Raw genomic sequence first — 24108 nt, 5'->3', positions numbered from 1 at the left:
ATATATGAAAAACAAGATAAAAGAAAAAAATATGCATTTAGAGGGAGGCAGTAGAGGTTTTATTTGAAGAGAAAGGGTAAAAGAGAGTGTAGCAAGCTTCCCTGAGTGGTGGGCATGGCTGGACCCAGGTTGGGAATAGTAGCATGCCCCCAGAGTCATGCTAAGAGCCTGTTGGAAAGCAGTGTTAGATTGCGTAAAGGAACAGGCTCAAACATCACCTGGGTTTGATTCCCACTCGTGCCCTAGCAGTACAAGAGGTGCCTTAACCTTAGTTTCCCAGAAGAAAAAAGAGAGTGTGATCTAAGTAAGGAGCCCAGGTTTGCGATCTCAGCTCCTCAGACTTTTTGTCTCTTTGTGGCTCCTCACCTGTTGTATGGGTGAATGGAGCGAGGTTCTGTGAGATTCTGGGATCTTATCCCTCTAAAGCTGTCTTCCTTCATAAGTTGACCAGCCCTTTCCTTGCCCCTGGCAGATGTTGGGTGAGCAAGATGTCAAAGCAGGATTATTGGAATGGCCCCTTCCCTTCTCTGAACTGACCTGAATCCTAGTGCAATGAGTGAGCCATAGGCAAGTGGGGGGTGGTGGGGAGGACATCAAGGGAAAGGGGGCTGGCCAGGATGCCCACAGTTCTCTGCTGTCAGCTGCTTGAGCCCTAGACTTTTCTGGGTTGTACTGGGCTATTTGGGGGTACCCTGAGAAAATGTTAAAGATAGAGAGTTGGAGAAGGGCATAGTGAGGGAAATAGGGGGAAGGAATATTGGTGTATAAGGAAGAAGGAGAGTTCTGTCTCAACACTTGTTCCACTCATAGAACCATTGAGCAGAGCTGAGAAGGGCAATGGCTGATATTGTAACAGGAGGAATAGAAGTTATAGCCAGTGAATTATCTCCCTTGTTACACAAGGGGTATTCCCAAGAAGGTTCTAAGGTGGAAGTTCCAGGAAGTAAGTACATGGTATTGCATGCTGAGGTGAGAGATTCTGGACAATTGGGCTGGAAGTGGGGGTGGCATGGGCCCCCCAATGTCAGACAATGGGACTTTGTTTGGTTGCCACCTCCCCCTCCTGTAGAACAAAAAGGTCTACAGTTGCCCCTCCCTGGGGCCAGCCCACACACATAGTCTCTCTGGAATGACCTTCCTTGTGTGGGTAAGTCTTGGGGGTGGCACTGGGCCAGAATGGACAAGAGGAAGGTGAGGACGGTTGAACCACAGAGGGCTCACATGTAGAGTCATCTGAGCTGTAGGCTTGGGGTCTTGCTGTGCACCCAGCTGATAGGGTGTGAGGTTCTTCCCTTCCTGATTTCCCAGTCAAGAGCAAGCTGTATGGCAACCAGGGATTCAGCAATGAGGACTGTTGTACCAAGGAAGAGGACTTATATTTTCTAGTTATCTTCATTTTTTTCTGCAAGAAATTTGAGTTTACTGTATTGCAAAATCCAATGCAGTTGTTAAAATAAGATTGATATCTATGAAACAGGGAAAGCTCCTCCAGATACATAAGTTCTTAAGCAAAAAAACGCTAGAATACAATGCAATATGTACGTAAAAAAAAAAATCCACAAAACAAAACTATTTGTTGTAAGTACATGTATATCTTGAGTTTATTGAGTTTATACTGAGTTTGTTTCATATTAAATGGATAACTTGTTACATCTTGGAAGGGAATACAGGAAAAGAATTTATTGGGCTGAGTGTCAAAGGAGACGTTTGTTTTTATTTCTATTGCTTGAATAGTTTATAAGAAGAACACAATATGTATTACCTGTATAATTTATAATAAATTTTAAAAATTTAGAACACTGTATGTAAAGGATAGCTTAAGAGTTAGATACTGACCCAAAGAAGAAGTGAGACTTAGAGACAGAACCCAATCTCTGGAAGTCCTCAAGAGAATTCTGTTACTGCTGATTTCATCTCCTCTACAGACATGCTGAAGAGAGCTTGACAGATACAGCATTTATGATCATCTGTTCAGTTAGTCCCCAGAGACTTGGGGCTCAGAATTTGTTGTTTCTTTTCCAAATTGGCCTCTGACCTGTGACTCGGCCCTTGATTTCCTACTGATTTCACTTCCTCTGTATCCCTTACTGGGCCCAGAAGTGCCTCTGATTCCCCACTTTGTGCTTGCAGTGCTGTACCCGGCCCAGGCCATCGTGGTTTACACCGACAGGGAGGTCCATGGTGCTGTGGGCTCCCGGGTGACCCTGCACTGCTCCTTCTGGTCCAGCGAGTGGGTCTCAGATGACATCTCCTTCACCTGGCGCTACCAGCCTGAAGGGGGTAGAGATGCCATTTCGGTGAGTGCCTGGGGGAATCCTGGGGTTGGAAAACAAAGTGCTTCAAAGAACAACAAAAAAGATAACTTGGGCTAAGGAGGGGAAATCCTTTTGAGCCATAACCCCAAATTTGGCAAGGTAAATAGCAATCTTTGTCACCCTGACTACATTGTCCTCCCTTCCCCAGCACTACCCTTTCCAGCCCAAGATCCCTTACCCTGAGGCTGAAGCGAAGCTTTTTTTTTTTTTTTCTTCCCCCTTTCTGTAACAAATTATGGAGCTAAGCTTTGACAGCTGTGTTCTCATTAGGGTCCTCTCACATGCTTCCCCTCATTCCTCATAGATCTTCCACTATGCCAAGGGACAACCCTACATTGACGAGGTGGGGACCTTCAAAGAGCGCATCCAGTGGGTAGGGGACCCTCGCTGGAAGGATGGCTCCATTGTCATACACAACTTAGACTACAGTGACAATGGCACGTTCACTTGTGACGTCAAAAACCCTCCAGACATAGTGGGCAAGACCTCTCAGGTCACGCTGTATGTCTTTGAAAAAGGTGTGAGAGGGGATGGGGACAAGGGTATGGGAAGCAGTTTGGGAGGGGATCAGGGAGGACTGACAGGTTGGGGGAAGAGGCAAAAAGCCCGCCCTAAGGACCTTCATTCAGGCTCTGGGAGCGTGGGCAGAAGGCAGTTTTGGCTGGGAGTCCTACATCCTCAATGCAGGGCATAGACGCGGACTAGGAACCACAGATACAGGGCCCTGCTCATTCTCCCATTTCTTTTCTCACCCCTCCTAGTGCCAACTAGGTACGGGGTGGTTCTGGGAGCTGTGATCGGGGGTGTCCTCGGGGTGGTGCTGTTGCTGCTGCTGGTTTTCTACGTGGTTCGGTACTGCTGGCTACGCAGGCAGGCGGCCCTGCAGAGGAGGCTCAGGTAAGGGGCGGAGCCTAGCTCCGCTTCCACTCTCCCGACTCTCCCCGCTCTGGGCTGAGACTACTCCAGCGAGTGGGAGGGCCAAGGGGAAGAGGAAGCTGTGTCCGCGGTGCAAGGGATTCCGGCGAAGCCAAACGTATAGCAGTCTGTCTTCTTGCAGTGCCATGGAGAAGGGGAAATTGCACAAGCCAGCAAAGGACTCGTCGAAGCGCGGGCGGCAGGTTAGTGGGACTTGGGGCCTCGACAAGATGAAAAGGAGAAACCTGGGAGCCGCCGGGCAGCAGTGAGGGGTGGGATGGGAACAGTCAAGCCCCAATCGCTCGGTGACTGATGTGTGCGCCCCTCCCCCAGACGCCAGTGCTGTATGCCATGCTGGACCACAGCAGAAGCACCAAAGCTGCCAGTGAGAAGAAGGCCAAGGGGCTGGGGGAGTCTCGCAAGGATAAGAAATAGCGGTTAGCGGGCCGGGCGGGGGATCGGGGGTTAGGGGTGGAGTCCGCCAAAGGCTCAAAGGTGGTGGTCATCGAGATGGAGCTACGAAAGGATGAGCAGAGCTCGGAGCTCCGGCCTGCTGTCAAGTCCCCCAGCAGAACCAGCCTCAAAAACGCCCTCAAAAACATGATGGGCCTGGACTCGGACAAGTGATCGCCACCCCCCACCCCAGGCCCTGCCAGAGCAGGGGGACCTAGGCTCCTCTTACCCCGGTCTAGGTGCTTTCCCTCCTTGCTCCCCCGCCCTGCCCTGCCCTCACCTCCCTTTGAGATGTAAGTTTCATTCCAGAATTCATTCCCCAGGCAATTGTATTCTCCCCCACCTTCACCCCTGGCTTTCTGGGAGCCCAGGAGCTAATCCTACCCCTCACCTGCCCCTGGAGCTGTGTGTTTGGTGCTTGTCCGCCTGGGCACCGAGAAGAAAGGCACCTTGATACCCTCTGCCTCAAGTCCAAGCCACCTGGCATTCCCATCTCCTGCATCCCCCAGCCTGTCCCCCTGGCTGTTTCCCGTCCCTCCCTTCCCTCTACCAGGTGACCCAGCTCCATACTCTGTCCCCCCCAGCTAATACCCAGAGCACTCAGATCAGACTCTCCTTCAGGGTTTATTTAGGTTATTATTTTTTATTTTTTAATCCATTCTTTGTTTACCTGTGCTCATCCTCTGCCCTTACACCCATGACTGAGGACAAATGACGTCATGTGGCTTTTGCAATTTGTCACCCCCCCTTAAGTCCTTAATGAAGAGTCAGCCCAAGCAGAGGGGCCCCTCATCCTCACACTTCGGTATAGCATTGGTGCCCCCTGACCACTTTGGAGCACTGTTCTGGGACTCCAGGTCTTGAGGAAAGAGAGAGAGAGAGAGAGAAAATGGATCCTCATAGATCAAGGAGTGCAGGAGGGAGAAAATGAGCCTTAAGAAATGTTTTCTAAACCACCAAACAAAAGCAGGAAAACAAATGGTTGGGGGGGAGGAAGAGGCTGCACTCCAGCCACAGGGGATTCTTAGGATTTTTCTACACTCTGTATATTTCTCTCAAACCTCCAAATGTCCTTAAATGTTTAATAAACACTGACATTTCCAGAAGCTGCTGCCTCGTCTACAATTTCCTAGTTCTCCTGGGAATAATTCCTGCCCCTTATCCCATCCCCAACCTTCCATACTTGGCTTCGGTTGTTGAGTTTGTTTTTTTGGGGTGGGCTTATATGGTATACTAGAAAGAACTCTGAAATAGCCTCACAAGACACATTCGTACCTTCAATATCAGTGAGATTATACTACGTTGTAAACTCTGTCAGTCTCTGCTTTTACATGAGTTAGAACGCAGAAGCTGTCTTCACCAAGATCTGAATTTTAAAACATCCCAGCCACTCTCTAGCTGTGTGATCCCCAGGACAGTTACCTGACTTTGGTAAGCTTATTTATGTACTTGTAAACAACTGAGATAATGATATCTGCCCTGCTTAATTCCTAGGGATTTTGTAATAATCAAATGAGATCCTGTGTATGGAAAACTTTGTAAACTGTAAGTTGATATACAACTAAATATTAAGGTGTTTAATATTTGTTTCTAGTGCTTGCCTAAGGTAGTACACTTTACAAATTAGCACAAATCCCATTCACCTCTCTGAACAAACACTGCTTTGTTTTGTTGGTACATGATTTTACCTCTTTTTACCTATTAATAGGTATACTGTTAATACCTCATTAGCTAGTTTGTTGGTATGTCAATTTAGGTATACCATTAATATCCTGGTATCCTGAACTGATTGTGGAAAAACATATATGTATCATTTTCCCCTGGGAATTACCGATGGCACAAGAAAACCCAAAATGCCCACAAGTAATTTCTTCCCCTTGTTAAGAAGCTAAATATATGATTAACACCAGCTCTACCAAAACCCAGAGTGCTTCCATTTGTTTGAGGGGTGTCTTCAATGTCTTTAAAAAAATCAATTTTCCTTCATTTAAATATAAAAGCTAATAGATTATATATAGCCTTTTGTTGGGGGGAAGTGGGAGAGGAAACTTAGTCACAACCTAGTAATAAAGTTGGGAATATCTTAAGCCCAAGATTCCTTATTAGTTAAGATGCTAAACTGTCCATTATTCATTAGATAGTTGCAGCTGGGTTCCTTGCTTAAACTTCCCAGGCTGTCAGGAGAGTCAAATGAGGTTGGATGCGGTGGCTCACGCCTGTAATCCCAGCACTTTGGGAGGCTGAGGCCGGCAGATGACTTCAGGCCAGGAGGTTGAGGCCAGCCTGACCAACTTGGCTAAACACCTCTCTAAACATCTCCACTAAAAATACAAAAATTAGCCGGGCATGGTGGTGCACACCTTCTAATCCCATCTACTTGGGCAGCTAGGGCACGAGAATTGCTTGAACCAGGGAGGCAGAGGTTGCAGTGAGCCGAGATCATGCCACTGCACTCCAGCCTGGACAACACAGCGAGACTATGTCTCATTAAAAAAAAAAAAGAGAGAGAGAGAGAGAGTCAAATGAAACATTATGCTACTTATGAACTAGAGTATAGCTCAAAGCTTCTCATTTAATTACACTTTCGTTCTAAAATTTATCAGCCACCTGCATTTTGCTAGCTCAGTTTACCCAATTATTTTAATATTTATTATTCCATCAAGAATCCTGGTACCCTGGGACAACATTTTGCAACCTTTGCATTAGGCATTTTCACAAGCATTGCACACTTAATGTGGATTTTTCCAGGACTCTGCCCATTTTTCACAATCCTCAACAAAGTAAGCCACATCCCCCCTTTCTTTCCTCTGCAGTAAAGCATTAACTAAAGTCTAGACTTTAGGTAAAGGGAAATCACATTGTTATATGGGAAACTTTGAATCCCATCTGATTATTACTTTGAAATAAATCATTCACAATCCTCAGTGTATTGTTAATAATAGCAATAATGTTGCCCAAGCATGTGAGCACTTTAAGAATAATTTACAGCCTTTTTCAGTGTTAACCATGAAAAAAACCCCAAGATTATAACCCAATTTATGAATATACATATAAAAAGTCTAAACAAAATATTTGCAAAAGAGAATTCCACAATGAGTTAATAAAACAATGAATTATGACCATGAAGAATTTATTCTGGGAATGAAAGAATAGTTCAGTGTTAGGAAATCTACTAACAGAATGTTATATTAACATGGGGATTACGCCATTCTCCTGCCTCAGCCTCCCGAGTAGCTGGGACTACAGGCGCCCGCCACCTCACCCGGCTAGATTTTTGTATTTTTTAGTACAGACGGGGTTTCACCGTGTTAGCCAGGATGGTCTTGATCTCCTGACCTCGTGATCCGCCCGTCTCGGCCTCCCAAAGTGCTGGGATTACAGACTCGTAAACCCGGGAGGTGGAGCTTGCAGTGAGCTGAGATCCGGCCACTGCCCTCCAGCCTGGGCGACAGAGCGAGACTCCGTCTCAAAAAAAAAAAAAAAAAAAAACCAGGGGAAAAAAAGGAAATTTTATAAAGGGGGGAGTAAAAAAAAAAAAAGCAATTGTGTTTTAGTAGCTATTCCTACAAAATATTCTAAGTAAAATAGGAATAGAAATAAACAATTTTTTTCAAAATCATTTAAAAGCATATTAAATATGAAACATTGCAGCCATTGTCATTAAAACAGAAAAAAGACAGTATGTACATTATCACTAATAATATTCAATATTATATTTGAAGAATTTAGCTAGTGTAATAAACCAAGAACGAGGAACAACCTGTATACATAGATGAGAAACTTATCTTTATTTGCAGATAATGTAATTGTGTTTCTAGGAAATCCATAAGATGCAACTAGACAAGTATTGAACTAAGAAGTCAATCTGGTTGTGTGATTACAAATTAAATTAATTTCAGTCTATAGCTAGAAATGAAAATAAGGGGGAAGCCCACTGATGACAGTAAAAGAACAGAAACAAAATTAACAAGAAAGGTACATAACCTGTATGAAAAAAATTATAATTTTTATTAAGTAACAATATGTGAAAGTTGTCAGAATCAAAATGGAGACACTCGAGTTAAAAAAGAAAAACAGGGCCAAGCGCAGTGGCTCATGCCTGTAATCCCAGCACTTTGGGAGCCAAGGTGGGTGGATCACTTGAGGTCAAGGGTTCAAGACCAGCCTGGCCAACAGGGTGAAACTCCATTCTACTAAAAATACAAAACATTAGCCAGGCATAGTGGTGCTCGCCTGTAATCCCAGCTACTCAGGACGCTGAAGCAGGAGAATCGCTTGAACCTGGGAGGTGGAGGCTGCAGTGAGCCGAAGTCATGCCACTGCACTCTAGCCTGGGCAACAGAGCGAGACTCCATCTAAAATAAAAAACAAAAAACCAACAAACAAAAAAACAAAACAAAACAAAAGAGAACCCTGACAAACAGAACCAGAAAGAGCTATGAAGAAACAGGTTCTTATGTATAAATACTTGATAACAAAAGCTATGACAAAAGAATGCAAAATGGGGACTCAGGGGAAAGAGTGTGTGGGGGTGATGAGGGATAGAAAAACTACAAATTAGGTTCAGTGTATACTGCTCAGGTGATGGGTGCACCAAAATCTCACAAATAACCACTAAAGAACTTACTCATGTAACCAAACACTACCTGTACTCCAAAAACCTATGGAAATATTTTTTTTTTTTTTTGAGACTGAATTTTGGTCTTATTGCCCAGGCTGAAGTGTGATGATGCGACTTCAGCTCACTGCAACCTCCACCTCCCGGGTTCAAGTGATTCTCCTGCCTTAGCCTCCCAAGTATCTGGGATTACAGGCATCCACCAAGCCTAACTAACTTTTGTATTTTTAGTAGAAATGGGGTTTCGCTATGTTGGCCAGGCTAGTCTCAAACCCCTGGCCTCAGGTGATCCATCTGTCTTGGCCTCCCAAAGTGCTGGGATTACAGGCGTGAGCCACCACGCCTGGCCGGAAATAATTTTTTTTTTTAATTCTATGAGAAATAAACATTAAACGTTTTGAAATATTCCCTTTCCCCATTTAATTATTAAATTAAATGATAAATCTATTTGGATTAGGCTATAATCAAATGGCTTTCTGATCTCCTTGCAAATGAATTTTGCCTACTATATTGCAGCCAAATTTTTTTCTTTATCTTTGCGTGTTCTCACAAGTGAGAGCTAAGGATCAGGTACATATGGACATGGGAACAATAGACACTGGGGCCTATTTGAGGGGAAAGAAAGAGGAGGGAAGGGCTGAAAAACTACTTATTGGGTACTGTGTTCACTACGTGGTGATGGCATAATTTGTATCCCAAACCTCAGCATCACACAGTATACCAATGTAACAAACCTGTTCATGTACCCCCTGAATCTAAAATAAAAGTTGAAATTAAACGAAAAACAACAACAAAATGGAAAACTGCAACCTTGCCCCAAAGGCTGTTCACAACCTTACACAAAAATTACATCTACAAGGACATCTGCCTAACAACTGTCTGTCAACTCTCCAACTGGCATTGTCTTTATTGATTATTGTAGCAAAGGATAATTATTAATATTTCAAAACAAGTATGTGAGCCTCCTCATTTTGCCTTTAAAAACCTTTGTCAGCTGGGTACATTGGCTCACGCCTGTAATCCCAGCACTTTGGGAGGCCAAGGCAGGTGAATTGCTTGAGTCCAGGAGTTCGAGACCAGTCTGGGCAAAATGGTGAAACTGCCATCTCTACAAAAAATACAAAAATTAGCCAGGCGTGGCCGGGTACGGTGGCTCAGCCCTGTAATCCCAGCACTTTGAGAGGCCCAGGCGGGCGGATCACGAGGTCAGGAGATTGAGAACATCCTGGCTAACACGGTGAAACTCCGTCTCTACTAAAAAATACGAAAAGAATTAGCCAGGCGTGGTGGCGGTCGCCTGTAGTCCCAGCTACTCTGGAGGCTGAGCTAGGAGGAGAATGGCGTGAACCTGGGAGGCGGAGCTTGCAGTGAGTCGAGATCGCGCCACTGCACTCCAGCCTGGGCGACAGAGCAAAACTCCGTTTCAAAAAAAAAAAAAAAAAAATTAGCCAGCCGTGGTGGTGCGTGCCTGTAGTCTCAGCTACTCGGGACGCTGAGGCAGGAGGCTTGCTTGAGCCTAGGAGGTGGAGGTTGCAGCGAGCCGAAATCGCACCACTGTGCTTCAGCCGGGGTGATAGAGCAAGATCTTGTCTCAAAAAACAAACAAACAAACAAACAAAAGCATTTCAGTTTAGTGGTAAATGAATGGATTATTTAATATATATATATTGGCATTGGCACAACTGACTTACATGCCTGGAAGAAAACAAAGTAACATTTTTTTTTCCCTCACATCCTATACAAAATAAAATAAAATTTTAAAAGACAAATATTAGAAGGAAATAAAATATTTGTTTAATCTCCAAATGGGGAAGGTCTTTAGGCAACACAGGAAATCCAGAAATCATAAAAGAAAGTGATAAAAAGTTCAACCTCCTGAGGCTGCGGGCCCTGAAGATGTGGCACTGTATAGTAGCCGCCGCCTCATAATTCCTGGGCGCTGTGGCCTGCGCCCAGTGCCCTCCTAGAAGAGCAGGCGGCTCCCCCTGCTCTTCAGGGTGGGGGCCCTGCCAGCTCCAGCACCACCCTTGCCGGAGTCTTTTAACCTGGGGGTTAGCATTTTAAAGAGACCCTGCAGGAGTTCTGGCCTCTGACTAACTGCCCCACCCCAGCAGAGGCCTGCGCGAGACTGTAACTAGTGATGCTTGTACAAGCAAAGACTCTGTTTTGTGGGTTAAGGAGAACAAAGTTGACTACATTTAAAAAAAAAAATTCAATCTCTCTCTTTTTGTTTTTTTTTGTTTGTTTGTTTATTTTTTTGAGATGGAATCTCGCTCTGTCACCCAGGCTGGAGTGCAATGGCACAATCTTGGCTCACTGCAACCTTTGTCTCCTGGTTTCAAGTGATTCTCCTGCCTCAGCCTCCCGTGTTGCTGGGATTACAGGTGTCCACCGTCACGCTCAGCTAATTTTTGTATTTTTAGTGCAGATGGGGTTTTGTCATGTTGGGCAGGCTGGTCTCAAACTCCTGACTTCAAATGATCCTCCCTCCTCGGCCTCCCAAAATGCTGGGATTACAGGCATGAGCCACCACACCCAACCTAGTTTAACCTCTTTAATGGCAAAATACATTACAAACAAAGGCAAAAGGCAACTGGTGATGATGTATAAAACATAAGACATATGAAATGTCTTTCTACACATTTCTTTTTCTTTTTTTTTTTTTGAGATGGAGTCTTGCTCTGTCACCAGGCTGAAGTACAGTGGTGAGATCTTGGCTCACTGCAACCTCCATCTCCCAGGTTCAAGCAATTCTCCTGCCTCAGCCTCCTGAGTAACTGGGATTACAGGCGCGCGCCATCACGCCCAGCTAATTTTTTTGTATTTTTAGTAGAGACGGTTTAACCACGTTGGCCAGGATAGTCTCGATCTCTTGACCTCATGATCCGCCTGCCTCGGCCTCCCAAAGTGCTGGGATTACAGGCGTAAGCCACTGCGCCTGGCCTCTACACACTTCTTAATATCTCCGAAATTTCTACCTCCAGATACTGCCCCATTTCTCTGCTTCCCTGTATAGCAAAACTCCTTGAACAAGTCTAGGATACTATCTTTAATACCTCCCGTTCTCTCTTCAACCCACTTCAATCATGTCTCTATCCTCATCACTCCATTAAAACTGCTTGTTTCAAACGGCATTCATGATGCTTATTTTGAAAATTCATTGGTCACTGTTGTCTTCCTCATCCTCTCAGCGGTATTCAACATTACCAGCCACTTCCTCTTTCTGTTAACACTTTCTCTCATTTTTTTTTTTTTGAGACGGAGTCTCACCCTGTCACCAAGCTGGAGTGCAGTGGCGCAATCTTGGCTTACTGCAACCTCTGCCTACAGGGTTCAAGCGACTCTCCTGCCTCAGCTTCCTGAGTAGCTGGGATTACAGGCACCCACCACCACACTAGGCTGATTTTTGTATTTTTAGTGGAGATGGGGTTCGCCATGTTGTCCAGGCTGGTCTCGAACTCCTGCCCTCATGATCCGGCCACCTCAGCCTCCCAAAGTGCTGGGATTACAGGCGTGAGCCACTGTACCCGGCCAACATTTTATCTCTTGACTTCCCTGAAACACACTATCCTGATTTTTCTCCTACCTCTGAGAAATATATGTTAACTTTCTTTTCTTTTTTTTCTTTCTTTTTTCTTTTGAGATAGTCTCACTGTGTCGCCCAGGCTGGAGTGCAGTAGCACGATCTCAGCTCACTGCAAACTCCACCTCTGGGGTTCAAGTGATTCTCTTGCCTCAGCCTCCCGAATAGCTGGGACTACAGGCATGCACCACCACACTCGGTTAATTTTTGTATTTTTAGTAGAGATGGGGTTTCACTATGTTGGCAAGGCTGGTCTCAAATTCCTGGGTTTAAGTGATCTGCCCACCTCGGCCTCCCAAAGTGCTGAGATTACAGGCGTGAACCACTGCACCTGGCCGACAAATTAACTTTAAATCAGAGAGTGCAACAAATGGAAAACATCTTTTGTTTGTCCTATATGTTTGTTTATTCAAATAATGCTACAATTGATTGTCACCAGACAACAATAACTTTGAACTGAATATTGTTTTTCCCCTTTAGATGGGGTCTAAATCCTCACTTCCCTCATTTCCTTACCTCCCTTATGAGTTTGCTACCCTGCCTTAAAACATCTGAGAAATTGTTGGACAAATATTCATGTGTAGAAGTAAGGTTGGAGAAGGAAAGGCATGGGGCAGACTACACACACAGAGCTTTTCACGGTTCTTCAAATAGGCCAACAGTGATTGTATTCATCCCTGATTATGTTAATTCAGTCATAGTCCCACCAAATATTCTATGATGTAGACTATATTGTAAAGTTCACTTCCAGTAACTCATCTAATAATATAAAAAGAAGAGAAGAGAAATGAATAAATGGCTAACATAAACACATATCTATTATAATAAGCAAATAGAAAATAGGCCAACTTCCTACAGTTCAGTCCTCATTTCCATAATTGGATCAAAAGCCATATTCCACTTCTTCTACTCATTCTATATTTCCCTACTCTCACTCAGAACCTCAGATGGTCAGAGTTCTTCACCATGCAGGGACCCAAACTTCCATTTCTCACTCAAGGTCTGAGTTCTCAATTATCTTGCTTTTTTTTTTTTTCGGTTGCTGTATTTGTCCATTAACCTTTACTATTGGACTGGGAAGTACTAAGTGGTACTCCCAGAGAATCCTCTGGGTTCTGGAAATAACTTTCCTTGTCCCCACTGTGCAGCAATTCAATTTCCCCTATGTAATCAGGATCAGTCACATCAGCCAGCGGAATATAGTAGCCCTCCTTTATCTGTGGGGGATGCATTCCGAGAACTTCCTGGATGCCTGAAACCAGGGATGGTACTGAACCCTTATATATGCTATGTTTTTTCCTATACATAAATATCTATGATAAAGTTTTTTTGTTGTTTTTGTTTTTGTTTTTTTGAGTTGGAGTCTAGCTCTGTTGCCCAGGCTGGAATGCAGTGGCACAATCTTGGTTCACCGAAAACTCTGCCTTCCTGGTTCAAGCGATTCTCCTGCCTTAGCCTCCCAAGTAGCTGGGATTACAGGTGTGTGCCACCACACCTGACTAATTTTTTGTATTTTTGGTAGAGACAGGGTTTCACCATGTTGTCCAGGCTGATCTCAAACTCCTTACCTCAAGTGATCCTCCCACCTCGGCCTCCCAAAGTGCTGAGATTACAGGCATGGGCCACCGCATCTGGCCTGTGATAAAGTTTAATTTACCAGTTAGGCGCACTAAGAGATTAACATCGATAACTACTAATAATAGAAAACAATTATAACAGTATGCCAACATCACTACTCCTGCACTTTGGGGCCATTCTTGAGTAAAATGAGGGTTACTTGAACACAAGCACTTGGACAATTGATTTGATAACTGAGATAGATACTAAATGACTAAAGGGCAGGTAATGTATACAGCATGGATATGCTGAACAAAGGATAATTACATCTTTGGCAGCGTGAGATTTCATCACGCTACTCAGAACAGTATGCAATTTAAAATTCATGAATTGTTTATTTCTGGGATTTTCCATTTAATATTTTCAGACCACAGTTGGCTGTGGGAAACTGAAACTTTGAGAAGTGAAGCCATAAATAAGTGGATGGGGGAACTATTATAATCCGTTTGTTTGGCTTTTTTGTTCAGTGTCATATAAAGCCCCAAATGGCCAGGTGGCATTCTTGTCTTCCAAGTCAATGAAACCATTGCTGTGTTCACTGGTGGACAAAATCTTCCTTTGGAGACAAAGTCCTCCAAACCAGCAGAGTTCAAAGCTGCTGGGAAACAAAAGTTCAATGAGTGGGTTATTAGTGTAACAGTGGAAGAGCCATTCCCACATCTACTTGCTGACTCCTGAACCCATATATTCTGGCTATGGGGGAAACACAACCATATAACAGCCTCTCATTCAAAGCACATACTGCACCTTGTAAGATAGATCCCCATTGTTTCAGGATATTGTCTCCCAAGTGTTGCTGTGAGTCTTTAGTAAGTCAGTCCACGTTTTAAATAGGCATCTGCTTCCAGGTGATGAGAAATGTGGTAAGATCACTTAATTCCCTGAGCATTGAGCCCGTTACTGTACTTCCTTTGCTGTGAAATAAGTTCCTTGATTAGATACAATGCTATGGGGAATGTCATGACTATGGATAAGGCATGTTTTGAGCCCACAAATGGTGGTCCTGGTAAATGCATTGTGGACAAAGAAAGCAAATCCATATTCAGAATGTATATTTTGGCAGGACGTGGTGGTTCATGCCTGTAATCTCAGCTACTCGGGAGGCTGAGGTGGGAGGATTGCTTCAGCCCAGTAGACAGAGGTTGCAGTGAGCTGTAATTTTGTGATTGTGCCACTGCACTCCAGCCTGAGTGACAGAGCAAGACCCTGTCTCAAACAAAACAAAACAAAACAAAACAAAACACCCTCTGCCCCCTCCATGATGGAGGAAGGCCAGTGTAATTAACCTGCCATTAAGCATCAAGTGGGAAGGTGGTCCCCTCAGAGAATAGTGTGTATCAGGGACTCAATGTTCGTTTCTGCTCTTGACATATTAGGCACTCAGCAGTAGCATTAATTAGATCAGCCTTGGTAAGGGAAACTCTATGTTGTTGAGCCCATGCATAGGCTCCATGCCTGCCAAAATGGCCACTTTATCCAAGGGTTTATTGAGCAGCAACTGGGGATGCCAGGAAAAGAGGCTTTTGGTGGACAGTCACCTGGAACATAAATTTTTTCACAGTCTGTATCCATTCTGTGTTCCATTCATATATCTCTTCATCTATAATATAAACCAATATAGACATAGATATATGTTTATTATAAGAAATTGGCTCACATGATTTTGGAGGCTGGGAATTCTCAAGATCTGCAGAGAAGTTCCAAAACCTGCAGTCTGCAGGCCTGACTACCAGCAAGCTAATGGCATAAGTTCCAAATCAAGTCCAAAGGCAGGAGAAGACCAATGTCTCAGTTTGCATACCATCAGGCAGAGAGAATGAATTTTCTCTCATTCAGCCTTTTGTTCTATTTACACCTTCCATAGATTGGATGAGGCTCACCCATAATGGGGAGAATAATCTGCTTCAGATTACTGATTCTAATGTTAGTCTCATCCAGAAACACCCTCACAGACACACCCAGAATAATGTTGAACCAAAATTTGGGCACCTTGTGGCCCAGTCAAGTTGACATTTAAAATTAACCATCACATATAACCATTTCTATTTAATGATAAATTGCTGCTTTGTGGCTGGGCACAGTGCCTCATGCCTGTAATCCCAGCCCTTTGGGAGGCAAAGGCATGTGGGTGACTTGAGCCCAGGAGTTTGAGACCAGCTTGGGCAATGTGGCAAAACCCTATCTCTACAAAAAATTCAAAAATTAGCCAGGTGTGGTGGTGCACACCTGTAGTCCCCGCTACTCATGAGGCTGAGGTTGGAGGATCAGTTGAGCCTGGGAGGCAGAGGTTGCAGTGAGCTGAGACCTCACCACTGCACTCTAGCCTGGTCCACAGAGTGAGACCCTGTTTCAGAAAAAAAAAAAAAAAAAAAATGCTGCAGCTGGGCGTGGTGGCTCACACCTATAATCCCAGCACCTTAGGAGGCCAAGGCAGGTGGATCACCTGAGGTCAGGAGTTCGAGATCAGCCTGGCCAACATGGAGAAACCCCATCTCTAATAAAAATACAAAGATTAGCCGGGTGTGGTGGCAGTCACCTGTAATCTCAGCTACTTGGGAGACTGAGGCAGGAGAATAACTTGAACTCAGGCAGCGGAGGTTGCAGTGAGCCAAGATTGCACCACTGCACTCCAGCCTGGGTGACAGAGTCAGACTCTGTCAAAAAAAAAAAAAAATGCTGCTGTGTACACCCAATATTATGGTTAGGTGAGTTAAACAACATCCAGTTCATGAGGAGAAGCTACGGCCCCATAGTTACCTGACGTCTTCTAATCTTCTTTTCCTGCTGAGTTCGTTTAAGGGAGCTGAGTGTGCCACCCTGGTCTACAAGTCAGGGTCATATATATATATGTGTGTGTGTGTGTGTATAGTTTGTTTGTTTTTGAGACAGAGTCTCGCTCTGTTACCCAGGCTAGACTGCAGTGCAGATCTCGGCTCACTGCAACTTCCACCTCTTGGGTTCAAGCGATTCTCCTGCCTCAGCTTCCCAGGTAGCTGGGATTACAGGTGTGTGCCACCACAGCCAGCTGATTTTTGTATTTTTAGTAGGGATGGGGTTTCACCATGTTGGCCAGGCTGGTCTTGAACTCCTGACTGCAGGTGATCCACCCAACTTGGCCTCCCAAAGTACTGGGATTACAGGCATGATAAACTGTGCCCGGCCCAGGGTCACATATTGAGCAGAGTAAATTTCTTCCTTTTTTCTTAATCTTATTTATTTATTTTACTTTATTTTTATTTTTGAGATGGAGTCTCACTTCATTGACCAGGCTGGAGTACAGTGGCGCCATCTCAGCTCACTGCAACCTCCACCTCCCAGATTCAAGAGATTTTTAGCCTCCTGAGTAGCTGGGACTACAGTTGTGCGCCACCATGCCTGGCTAATTTTCTTGTATTTTTAGTAGAGACAGGATTTCACCATATAGGTCAGGCTGGTCTCCTGGCCTCAGGTGATCCGCCCGCCTTGGCCTCCCAAAGTGCTGGGATTAGACACATGAGCCACCATGCCCGGCCCAATTTCTTCCTTTTAAAAATTATTTTTTAGTTTTAATTTTTTGTATAGATGAGGTCTCACTATGTTGTCCAGGCTGGTTTCAAACTCCTGGCCTCATGCAATCTTCCAGCCACAGCCTCCCAAAGTGTTGAGATTATAGGCATCAACCACCACACCCAGCTACGCAGTTTATTTCTGAATTCAGGAGACCAACAGAGGAGCATTAGGGGTCTAAAATAAAATATGAGTTGTGAAGTCAGAAAGGCCTAAAGTTTTAAGGAAGTTATTTAGTCTCTCCCTATGAATCCTTATTAATCTATAAAATAGGAGTAATAATATATAACTATTAGAGAATCAAGGCAAATGTTGAATGTCAAATTATGGTGTTAGAGAAAAAAAGTTATTTACCATAAATACACCTGATTCAGAATCTTCATTAATACCTTGTTTCCTTCAAAAGTGTTCTGGAGTCATGTAGGATATTTTAAGTCAGATTGATTGACTGATTGATTGATGGATTGATTGATTGATTTGAGGCGTGGTTTCACTCTGTTGCCCAGGCTGGATTGCAGTGGCACGATCTTGGCTCACTGCAACCTTGGTCTCCTGGGCTCTAGCGATCCTTCTGCCGCAGCCTCATGAGTAGCTGGGACTACAGGCAAGCGCCACTATGCCCGGCTAATTTTTATTAGGCAGATCACTTGAGCCCAGGAGTTCAAGACCAGCCTGGGCAATATGGCAATACCCCCTTCTCTACAAAACATACAAAAACTAGCTGGGTGTGGTGGCACAGGCCTGTAGTCCCAGCTACTCATGAGGCCGAGGCGGGAGGATCAACTGAGCCCAGGAGATGGAGGCTGTAGTGAGCCAAGATGCTGCCGCGGCACTCCAGCCTGGGAGGCAGAGCAAGACAGTCTCAAAAACAAACAAACAAAAAAACAAAAAACTGCTGTGAATGCAACAGTAACACATACAAACTGATAGGTAGGTATTAGAGACTCAGATACCACCAATAGCATTGTTTTGATGACATGGATTCCTGAAATGGCAAACAACTCTTGGTAAAGTTCTGAACAAAACAAATTATGATGTCCCTTCAATCTACACATAACTTGTATTTCTTGGAAATTCAGGATCTAAAACAATGATAAAAATACTTTGCATTTATATGTAAAATGGAGTTGTGTTCTAGGATCCTTCCAATTATAATGGGCTTTATTTACCTACATTAATATCCAATGGGACTTTTTTTTTTTTTTGAGATAGAGTCTCATTCTGTCACCCAGGCTGGAGTGCAGTGGTGCGATCTCAGCTCACTGCAACCTCCGCCTCCCTGGTTCAAGCGATTCTCCTGCCTCAATGTCCGGAGAATCTGGGACTACAGGTGCACACAAGCACGGCCAGCTAATTTTTGGATTTTTTATTTATTATTATTTTTAAAGACAAAGTCTTGCTCTGTTGCCCAGGCTGGAGTGCAGTGGCACGATCTTGGCTCACTGCAGCCTCCGCCTCCCAGGTTCAAGCAATTCTCCTGTCTCAGCCTCCCGAGTAGCTGGAATTACATGCACCCACAACCACGCCCGGTTAATTTTTGTATTTTTAGTAGAGACGGGGTTTCACTATGTTGGCCAGGCTGGTCTCGAACTCCTGACCTCAGGTGATCCGCCCGCCTCGGCTTCCCAAAGTGTTGGGCTTACAGGTGTAAGCCACCGCGCCTGGCCTCCAATGGGACTTTTAAAAGTCACATGACGGCCGGGCGCGGTGGCTCAAGCCTGTAATCCCAGCACTTTGGGAAGCCGAGACGGGCGGATCACGAGGTCAGGAGATCGAGACCATCCTGGCTAACCTGGCCGGGCGAGGTGGCGGGCGCCTGTAGTCCCAGCTACTCGGGAGGCTGAGGCAGGAGAATGGCGTGAACCCGGGAGGCGGAGCTTGCAGTGAGCTGAGATCCGGCCACTGCACTCCAGCCTGGGTGACAGAGCGAGACTCCGTCTCAAAAAAAAAAAAAAAAAAAAAAAAAAAAAAAAAAAAAAAGTCACGTGAGATGTGGGACAATTCTTTTTTGTGCAGCACTGTCCTGGTCGTTGCAGTATTGTCTAGCATCCTTGGCTTCTAAATACCAGGAACCTTCACCACCACCATCACCACCCCACCCCCCAGTCCAACACATACACACACACACACACACACACACACACACACGCACACAGTGACAACTAAAAAAATACCCCCACAGATTCCCAAAATATCCCCTAGAGGGCAGTGCACCCCCTTGTTGAGAACTGATTTAGAAGAATAAATGAGGCCTAGGACCTTCCCACGAGTTAAGTGGAGAGTTTACCTTAGCTTCAGGATATCCACACCTACTCACTGTCATACACCAATGGGAGCCCGTTGACCCTTCTTTCCTTCTAGGCCTGCATTTCAGCCCTACTTTGCAAGTTCTGAGCCCCATTTCTCTATTTCACTTGAAACCACTTTTAATTCCATAGAGCCTGATCACATGTTCCCTAGAGTACCAGGAGAGGCAGCTAGAGGAGGAGATCAAGGCACTGATAAATTCTGGAAGGAATCTGCTAGGACAGTCAGGTAAAGCCAGGATCTGGTTCTTCCCTGGAAGGATGAGGAACCAGAGAAGGTACAGATCTTACCTGTCTAGGTTATGAGGGACCAAGTGGATATGCCTGAGCTCAGCTAAGGGAAACTCTGCCCTATAAGCTAGGCTGGACAACATTCTTGACAACCAATCTACTGCCCTTCACTTATCTAGCTCCTTATCAGGGTAAAACAAAGGGCCCAGATTCTGGAGCCAGACTGCCTGAGTTCTGTTCCTAGTTCAAAGATTTACTTGTTTTGGGCAGATTATTTAATATTTATGTGCCTCAGTTTATTCATTTATAATATGGGGATAATAATAGTATCTATGTCATCAAGCAGCAAGAATTAAATGAGTTAATATATGTAAATGTGCTTAGAATGGGATCTGACACACAACAACTTATAAATCTTAGATATTACTATTATCACCATTCATGTTCTGTAGGTAACATAAGGCTGAGGAATCACCCCAACTTGGGGGTGAGCATCCCTGAAGACCCTAATTCTGATGTAACCTGAGCCAACAAAGAGTTACGTGCAGGTAAGGATACTCTCAAGTGATCAAGTGGGGGTGGCTCCCCTTGCTTCATGCGGATTGGTGAGTAAGGAAAGCCTATGATAATGATGACCATGATGATGATGATCATGATGATGATCGAAGCATGATGCTGGAAGGAAGGGTTCACCCTAACCTGATGACTGCAGGAGAGAAAGAGCCATCAAAGGAATGAGGGAGCTCTTCCTGCACCCTAGTGAACAGGCTGACTTTCTACTTATCTGTGGACTGGGAATCTCTGCCTTTGTAGATCTGGAGTCAAAGCTGCCACCTAAACAACCAGAAAGAAAGGCAACATCTTACTACAAAAAGCAAACCTCCTGACCCCAGCCCTCAGTTTTCAGAGGCACAGACAGCAGAGGAACTACATTTGGAGAGAAGATGATGAAGGAAGACAGCAGCTCACTGGAGAGTGCTTCCTGTGAGGGTGAGTTTTCAGGGACTGAGCACAGCAGGGACAAGGGAGCTACCAGGAGCCACTCACACTACAAACAGTTCCAAAAATAAGGGAAACTCAGCAAGGGCAAGAGGGTGGAGAGAATGGCAAATAAGTGGGCACAGAGGGCAGCTCCCAAAAAAGGACATTAGGGCAGGGATTTGTTGCAAGAGGAGGAGATGGAAGAGATGAAAGTGGAAAGAGCTGGCTCTAGATTGGGGCAAGATCAAGGGGACATCAAGGGTCCTACCCAGCAGCAACACCAAGTCTCTGAAACTAGAATTGCAGGATCATCCAGGGAGCAGAATCCTTCTACCTTTAGCTGCCTGAAACTTTACCAAGACATACATATTTGGACTTCAGGAACATAATTACAAGTATATCGCCTGCTTGGATTGCCAGACCTCTCCCACATATAGATGGGACTATTATCCCAGCTCTGCCACCCCTACGCAGTTGAAAAAAATACCAAAACAGATATCAGTGATATGGATGTGATATTGCGATATAATAAGAAATATATATTTGGTTTTCCTCCTCCAGTTTTGGCACAGTGGGTTCCAGCACAGAGCTCCTAAAACCCTTAGAATTTCCTAAGTGAGCCAGGTACAGTGGTGCATGCCTGTAGTCCCAGTTTCTCAGGAGGATGAGGTGGAAGGATTGCACCTGTGAATAGCCACTGTACTGAAGACTGGGTAACATAGTGAGACCTCATCTCTGAAAACAAATTTTTTAATTAAAAAAAAATTAAAGAATGTCCTGAATGTAACATTCAGGAGCATCTTTTACTATTTGTAGTAAGCCCTCCTCCCCCTTTTTTTTTTGAGATGGAGTTTTGCTCTTGTGGCCCAGGCTGGAGTCCAATGGCGTGATCTCAGCTCACTGCAACCTCCGCCTCCCAGGTTCAAGCAATTCTCCTGCCTCAACCTCCTGAGTAGCTGGGATTACAGGTATGTGCCACCATGCCTGGCTAATTTTGTATTTTTAGTACAGACGAGGTTTCTCCATGTTGGTCAGGCTAGTCTCCAACTCCCGACCTCAGGTGATCAGCCTGCCTTGGCCTCCCAAAATGCTGGGATTACAGGCATGAGCCACCGTACCTGGCCTAATAAGCCCCTTTCAACCTTACCTGTGTTTATGTTAATAAGGTGACTCTCAGAAGATGAAAGCCTGGTTGCCAGAAAAACCAATCTTGTGATTAGAGGTTTGGAACTTTCAGTGCCCCCCAGCCCCCATCAGGCCTTCAGGAAAGGCAGAGGGGATTGACTCAATCAACAATGGTCAATGATTCAATCAACCATGTCTACATAGTAATGCCTCCATAAGAACCCTAAACAATGGGGCTTGAGATTTGGAGAGCTTCCAGGTTGGTGAACACATGGAGGTGCTGGGAGGGTGGCACACCAGAGAGGGCATGGACACCCCATGCACCCCTTATCCCCATACTTTGCTTTATGCATCTCTTGCATTTGGTTGGTTCCTGAGTTGTATCCTTTCTAATAAATCAATAACAGTAAGTAAGGCAGTTTTCTGAGTTCTACGAACCATTCTAGAAAATTACTGAACCTGAGGCATGGTCATGGGAACCCCTGATGTACAGCCAGTTTGCCAGAAGTATAGGCCACAATCTGAGACTTGCAACTAGTGTGAAGTCTGTGTAGTGTCATAATTGGATTGCAGGACACCCAGTTGGTGTCCAGAATTGGAGAATTGCCTAATGGGAGGAGAAAACTCAAACATTTGGTGTCGGAAGTGCTGAATATAAGAAAATGAATTTTTTCTTTTAGCTTTCTTCCTTGACTGTTTCTTATGCTTGTATTTTCTGCTAAGCCATTTATAAAGGCATTCACCAATTCCCCAAATACTCAGTTTTTGCTTCACAAAAGAAAGCACTCAAGAATAATTCCTCAGTGATTAGTATTTGAGGATTAGTTCTTCAGTAGTAGATACTAGTGGGACAGGGAAGAGAAGCAAGGTTCTAGAGCCCCAAGATCCCAGCCTCAGCCCAGGGCCCCAAGGAGGAGTTACAGGCATGCTAGAGAAAAGAGGCTCAGTTTGAGTGCCCATGGTAGGAATAAGTAGTCTGGCAGAGAGAAAACAGTGTTCAGTGTTCATTGTTCTGAACATGTTCATACCATTCGTTCAGCAAAAGATGCCCAAGTCTCTCTTTCCGGTCAGAACTCTTTCCCGAAGCAATGACTATGTTTTTGCCACCATGCCCTTTAGTAAAACTATGAGTATGAGCATGAGAACAAGCATAACATTTTTAAAGCAAGAGATGATAAAGGGAAAAATCATTTCAGCACTGTGCTCCAGATCAGTGTGGCAAAAAAAAAACAAACAGATACCTCCAAGCAGCAGAGTCTCCAAGAGAGGAGCTGGTGGCAGATAACTCCAGCATTGCCTTAGCACCAGCCACAGAAGTTCACTTCACCAGAAAGAGGAAGCCCCTGCCTTACCTTAGTGCCCACAGGGGCAGAACAGGTACAGCACCCATCAATTCTCATCTTATGTCCATGGAACAAGGGAAGGGGGAGTACTCCAGCTTTATCAGACACACTGGACACACAGCAGGTGTGGCAATGAGGTTATCCTTTTATTTGCCTATGAGGCTGGGACCAAAGGCCACCATCATTACCATACTGTACTCAAAACGGATTCCAAAGGTTAACAGTAAAATTTCCTCCTTTTCCCTGGCATCAGAAGAAGTGGGGAATTCCTTTAACATAGGACCTTCCCATGAATTACTGGTCAATTCTCCTAATATCCTATGGCAATGGGCTTGCTAGGCATGAGTAAACTTTGAGCTATAGGTTACCTTCTAGGGATATTGTCCCTTGTTTCCCATTCATAGCTGCCACATGGTTTACACACACACACATTTTTTTTTTTTTTTTTTCAGAGACAGGTTCTCCCTCTGTCACCCAGGCTGGAGTGCAATGGTGTGATCATAGCTCATTGCAGCCTTGAAATCCTGGGCTCAAACCATCCTCCTGCCTCAGTCTCCCAAGTAGCTGGGATTAAAGGCATGCACCATCATGCCCAGTTGACTTTTTTTTTTTTTTTTTGAGATGGATTTTCACTTTTGTTGCCCAGGCTGGAGTGCAATGGCACGATCTCGGCTCCACCACCTCCGCCTCCCGGGTTCAAGCGATTCTCCTGCTCAACCTGCCGAGTAGCTGGGATTACAAATATGTGCCACCATGCCCAGCTAATTTTGTGTTTTTAGTAGAGATGAGGTTTTTCCATTTTGGTCAGGCTGTTCTCGAACTCCCGACCTCAGGTGATCCACCCCACCTTGGCCTCACGCAAAGTGCTGGAATTACAGGCATGAGCCACTGCACTCAGCCTCCAGCTAACATATAATATATTTAATATATATATATATATAATATATATATAATATATTTGTTTTTTTTTTAACGGAGTTTTAGTCTTGTCACCCAGGCTGAAGTACAGTGTAGTGGTACTATCTCTGCTCACTGCAACCTCCGCCTCCTGGGTTCAAGCGATCCTCATGCCTCA

At 44.7% G+C, this 24108-nt stretch overlaps 1 protein-coding gene and 1 long non-coding RNA gene across 2 annotated transcripts in view; both read left to right on the top strand.

Annotated features, from left to right (window-relative positions):
• The window catches only part of MPZ (myelin protein zero), a 5430-nt gene extending 641 nt beyond the window's left edge, over window positions 1–4789 (top strand). Inside the window, exons 2-6 of the mRNA XM_017860865.1 lie at window positions 2131–2297; window positions 2620–2833; window positions 3077–3212; window positions 3373–3433; window positions 3564–4789. Of these exons, the coding sequence (XP_017716354.1) occupies window positions 2131–2297; window positions 2620–2833; window positions 3077–3212; window positions 3373–3433; window positions 3564–3665 (680 nt within the window). The 3' untranslated portion in view covers window positions 3666–4789. The remainder of the gene's footprint in view (window positions 1–2130; window positions 2298–2619; window positions 2834–3076; window positions 3213–3372; window positions 3434–3563) is intronic.
• A 182-nt stretch (window positions 4790–4971) lies between these two features.
• LOC108521167 (uncharacterized) lies at window positions 4972–20502 on the top strand. The gene is made up of 3 exons (XR_001883132.1): window positions 4972–5228; window positions 20037–20132; window positions 20398–20502. It is a non-coding gene; the product is annotated as an uncharacterized LOC108521167 (long non-coding RNA).
• The last annotated feature ends 3606 nt before the right edge of the window (window positions 20503–24108 follow it).

The sequence above is a fragment of the Rhinopithecus bieti genome, unplaced genomic scaffold, assembly GCF_001698545.2.
Source record: "Rhinopithecus bieti isolate Rb0 unplaced genomic scaffold, ASM169854v2 scaffold_57365, whole genome shotgun sequence".
Lineage (NCBI taxonomy): Eukaryota > Metazoa > Chordata > Mammalia > Primates > Cercopithecidae > Rhinopithecus > Rhinopithecus bieti.
The sequence above is the reverse complement of the archived record's forward strand: the minus strand, read 5'-3'. Positions and strand labels throughout refer to the sequence as shown.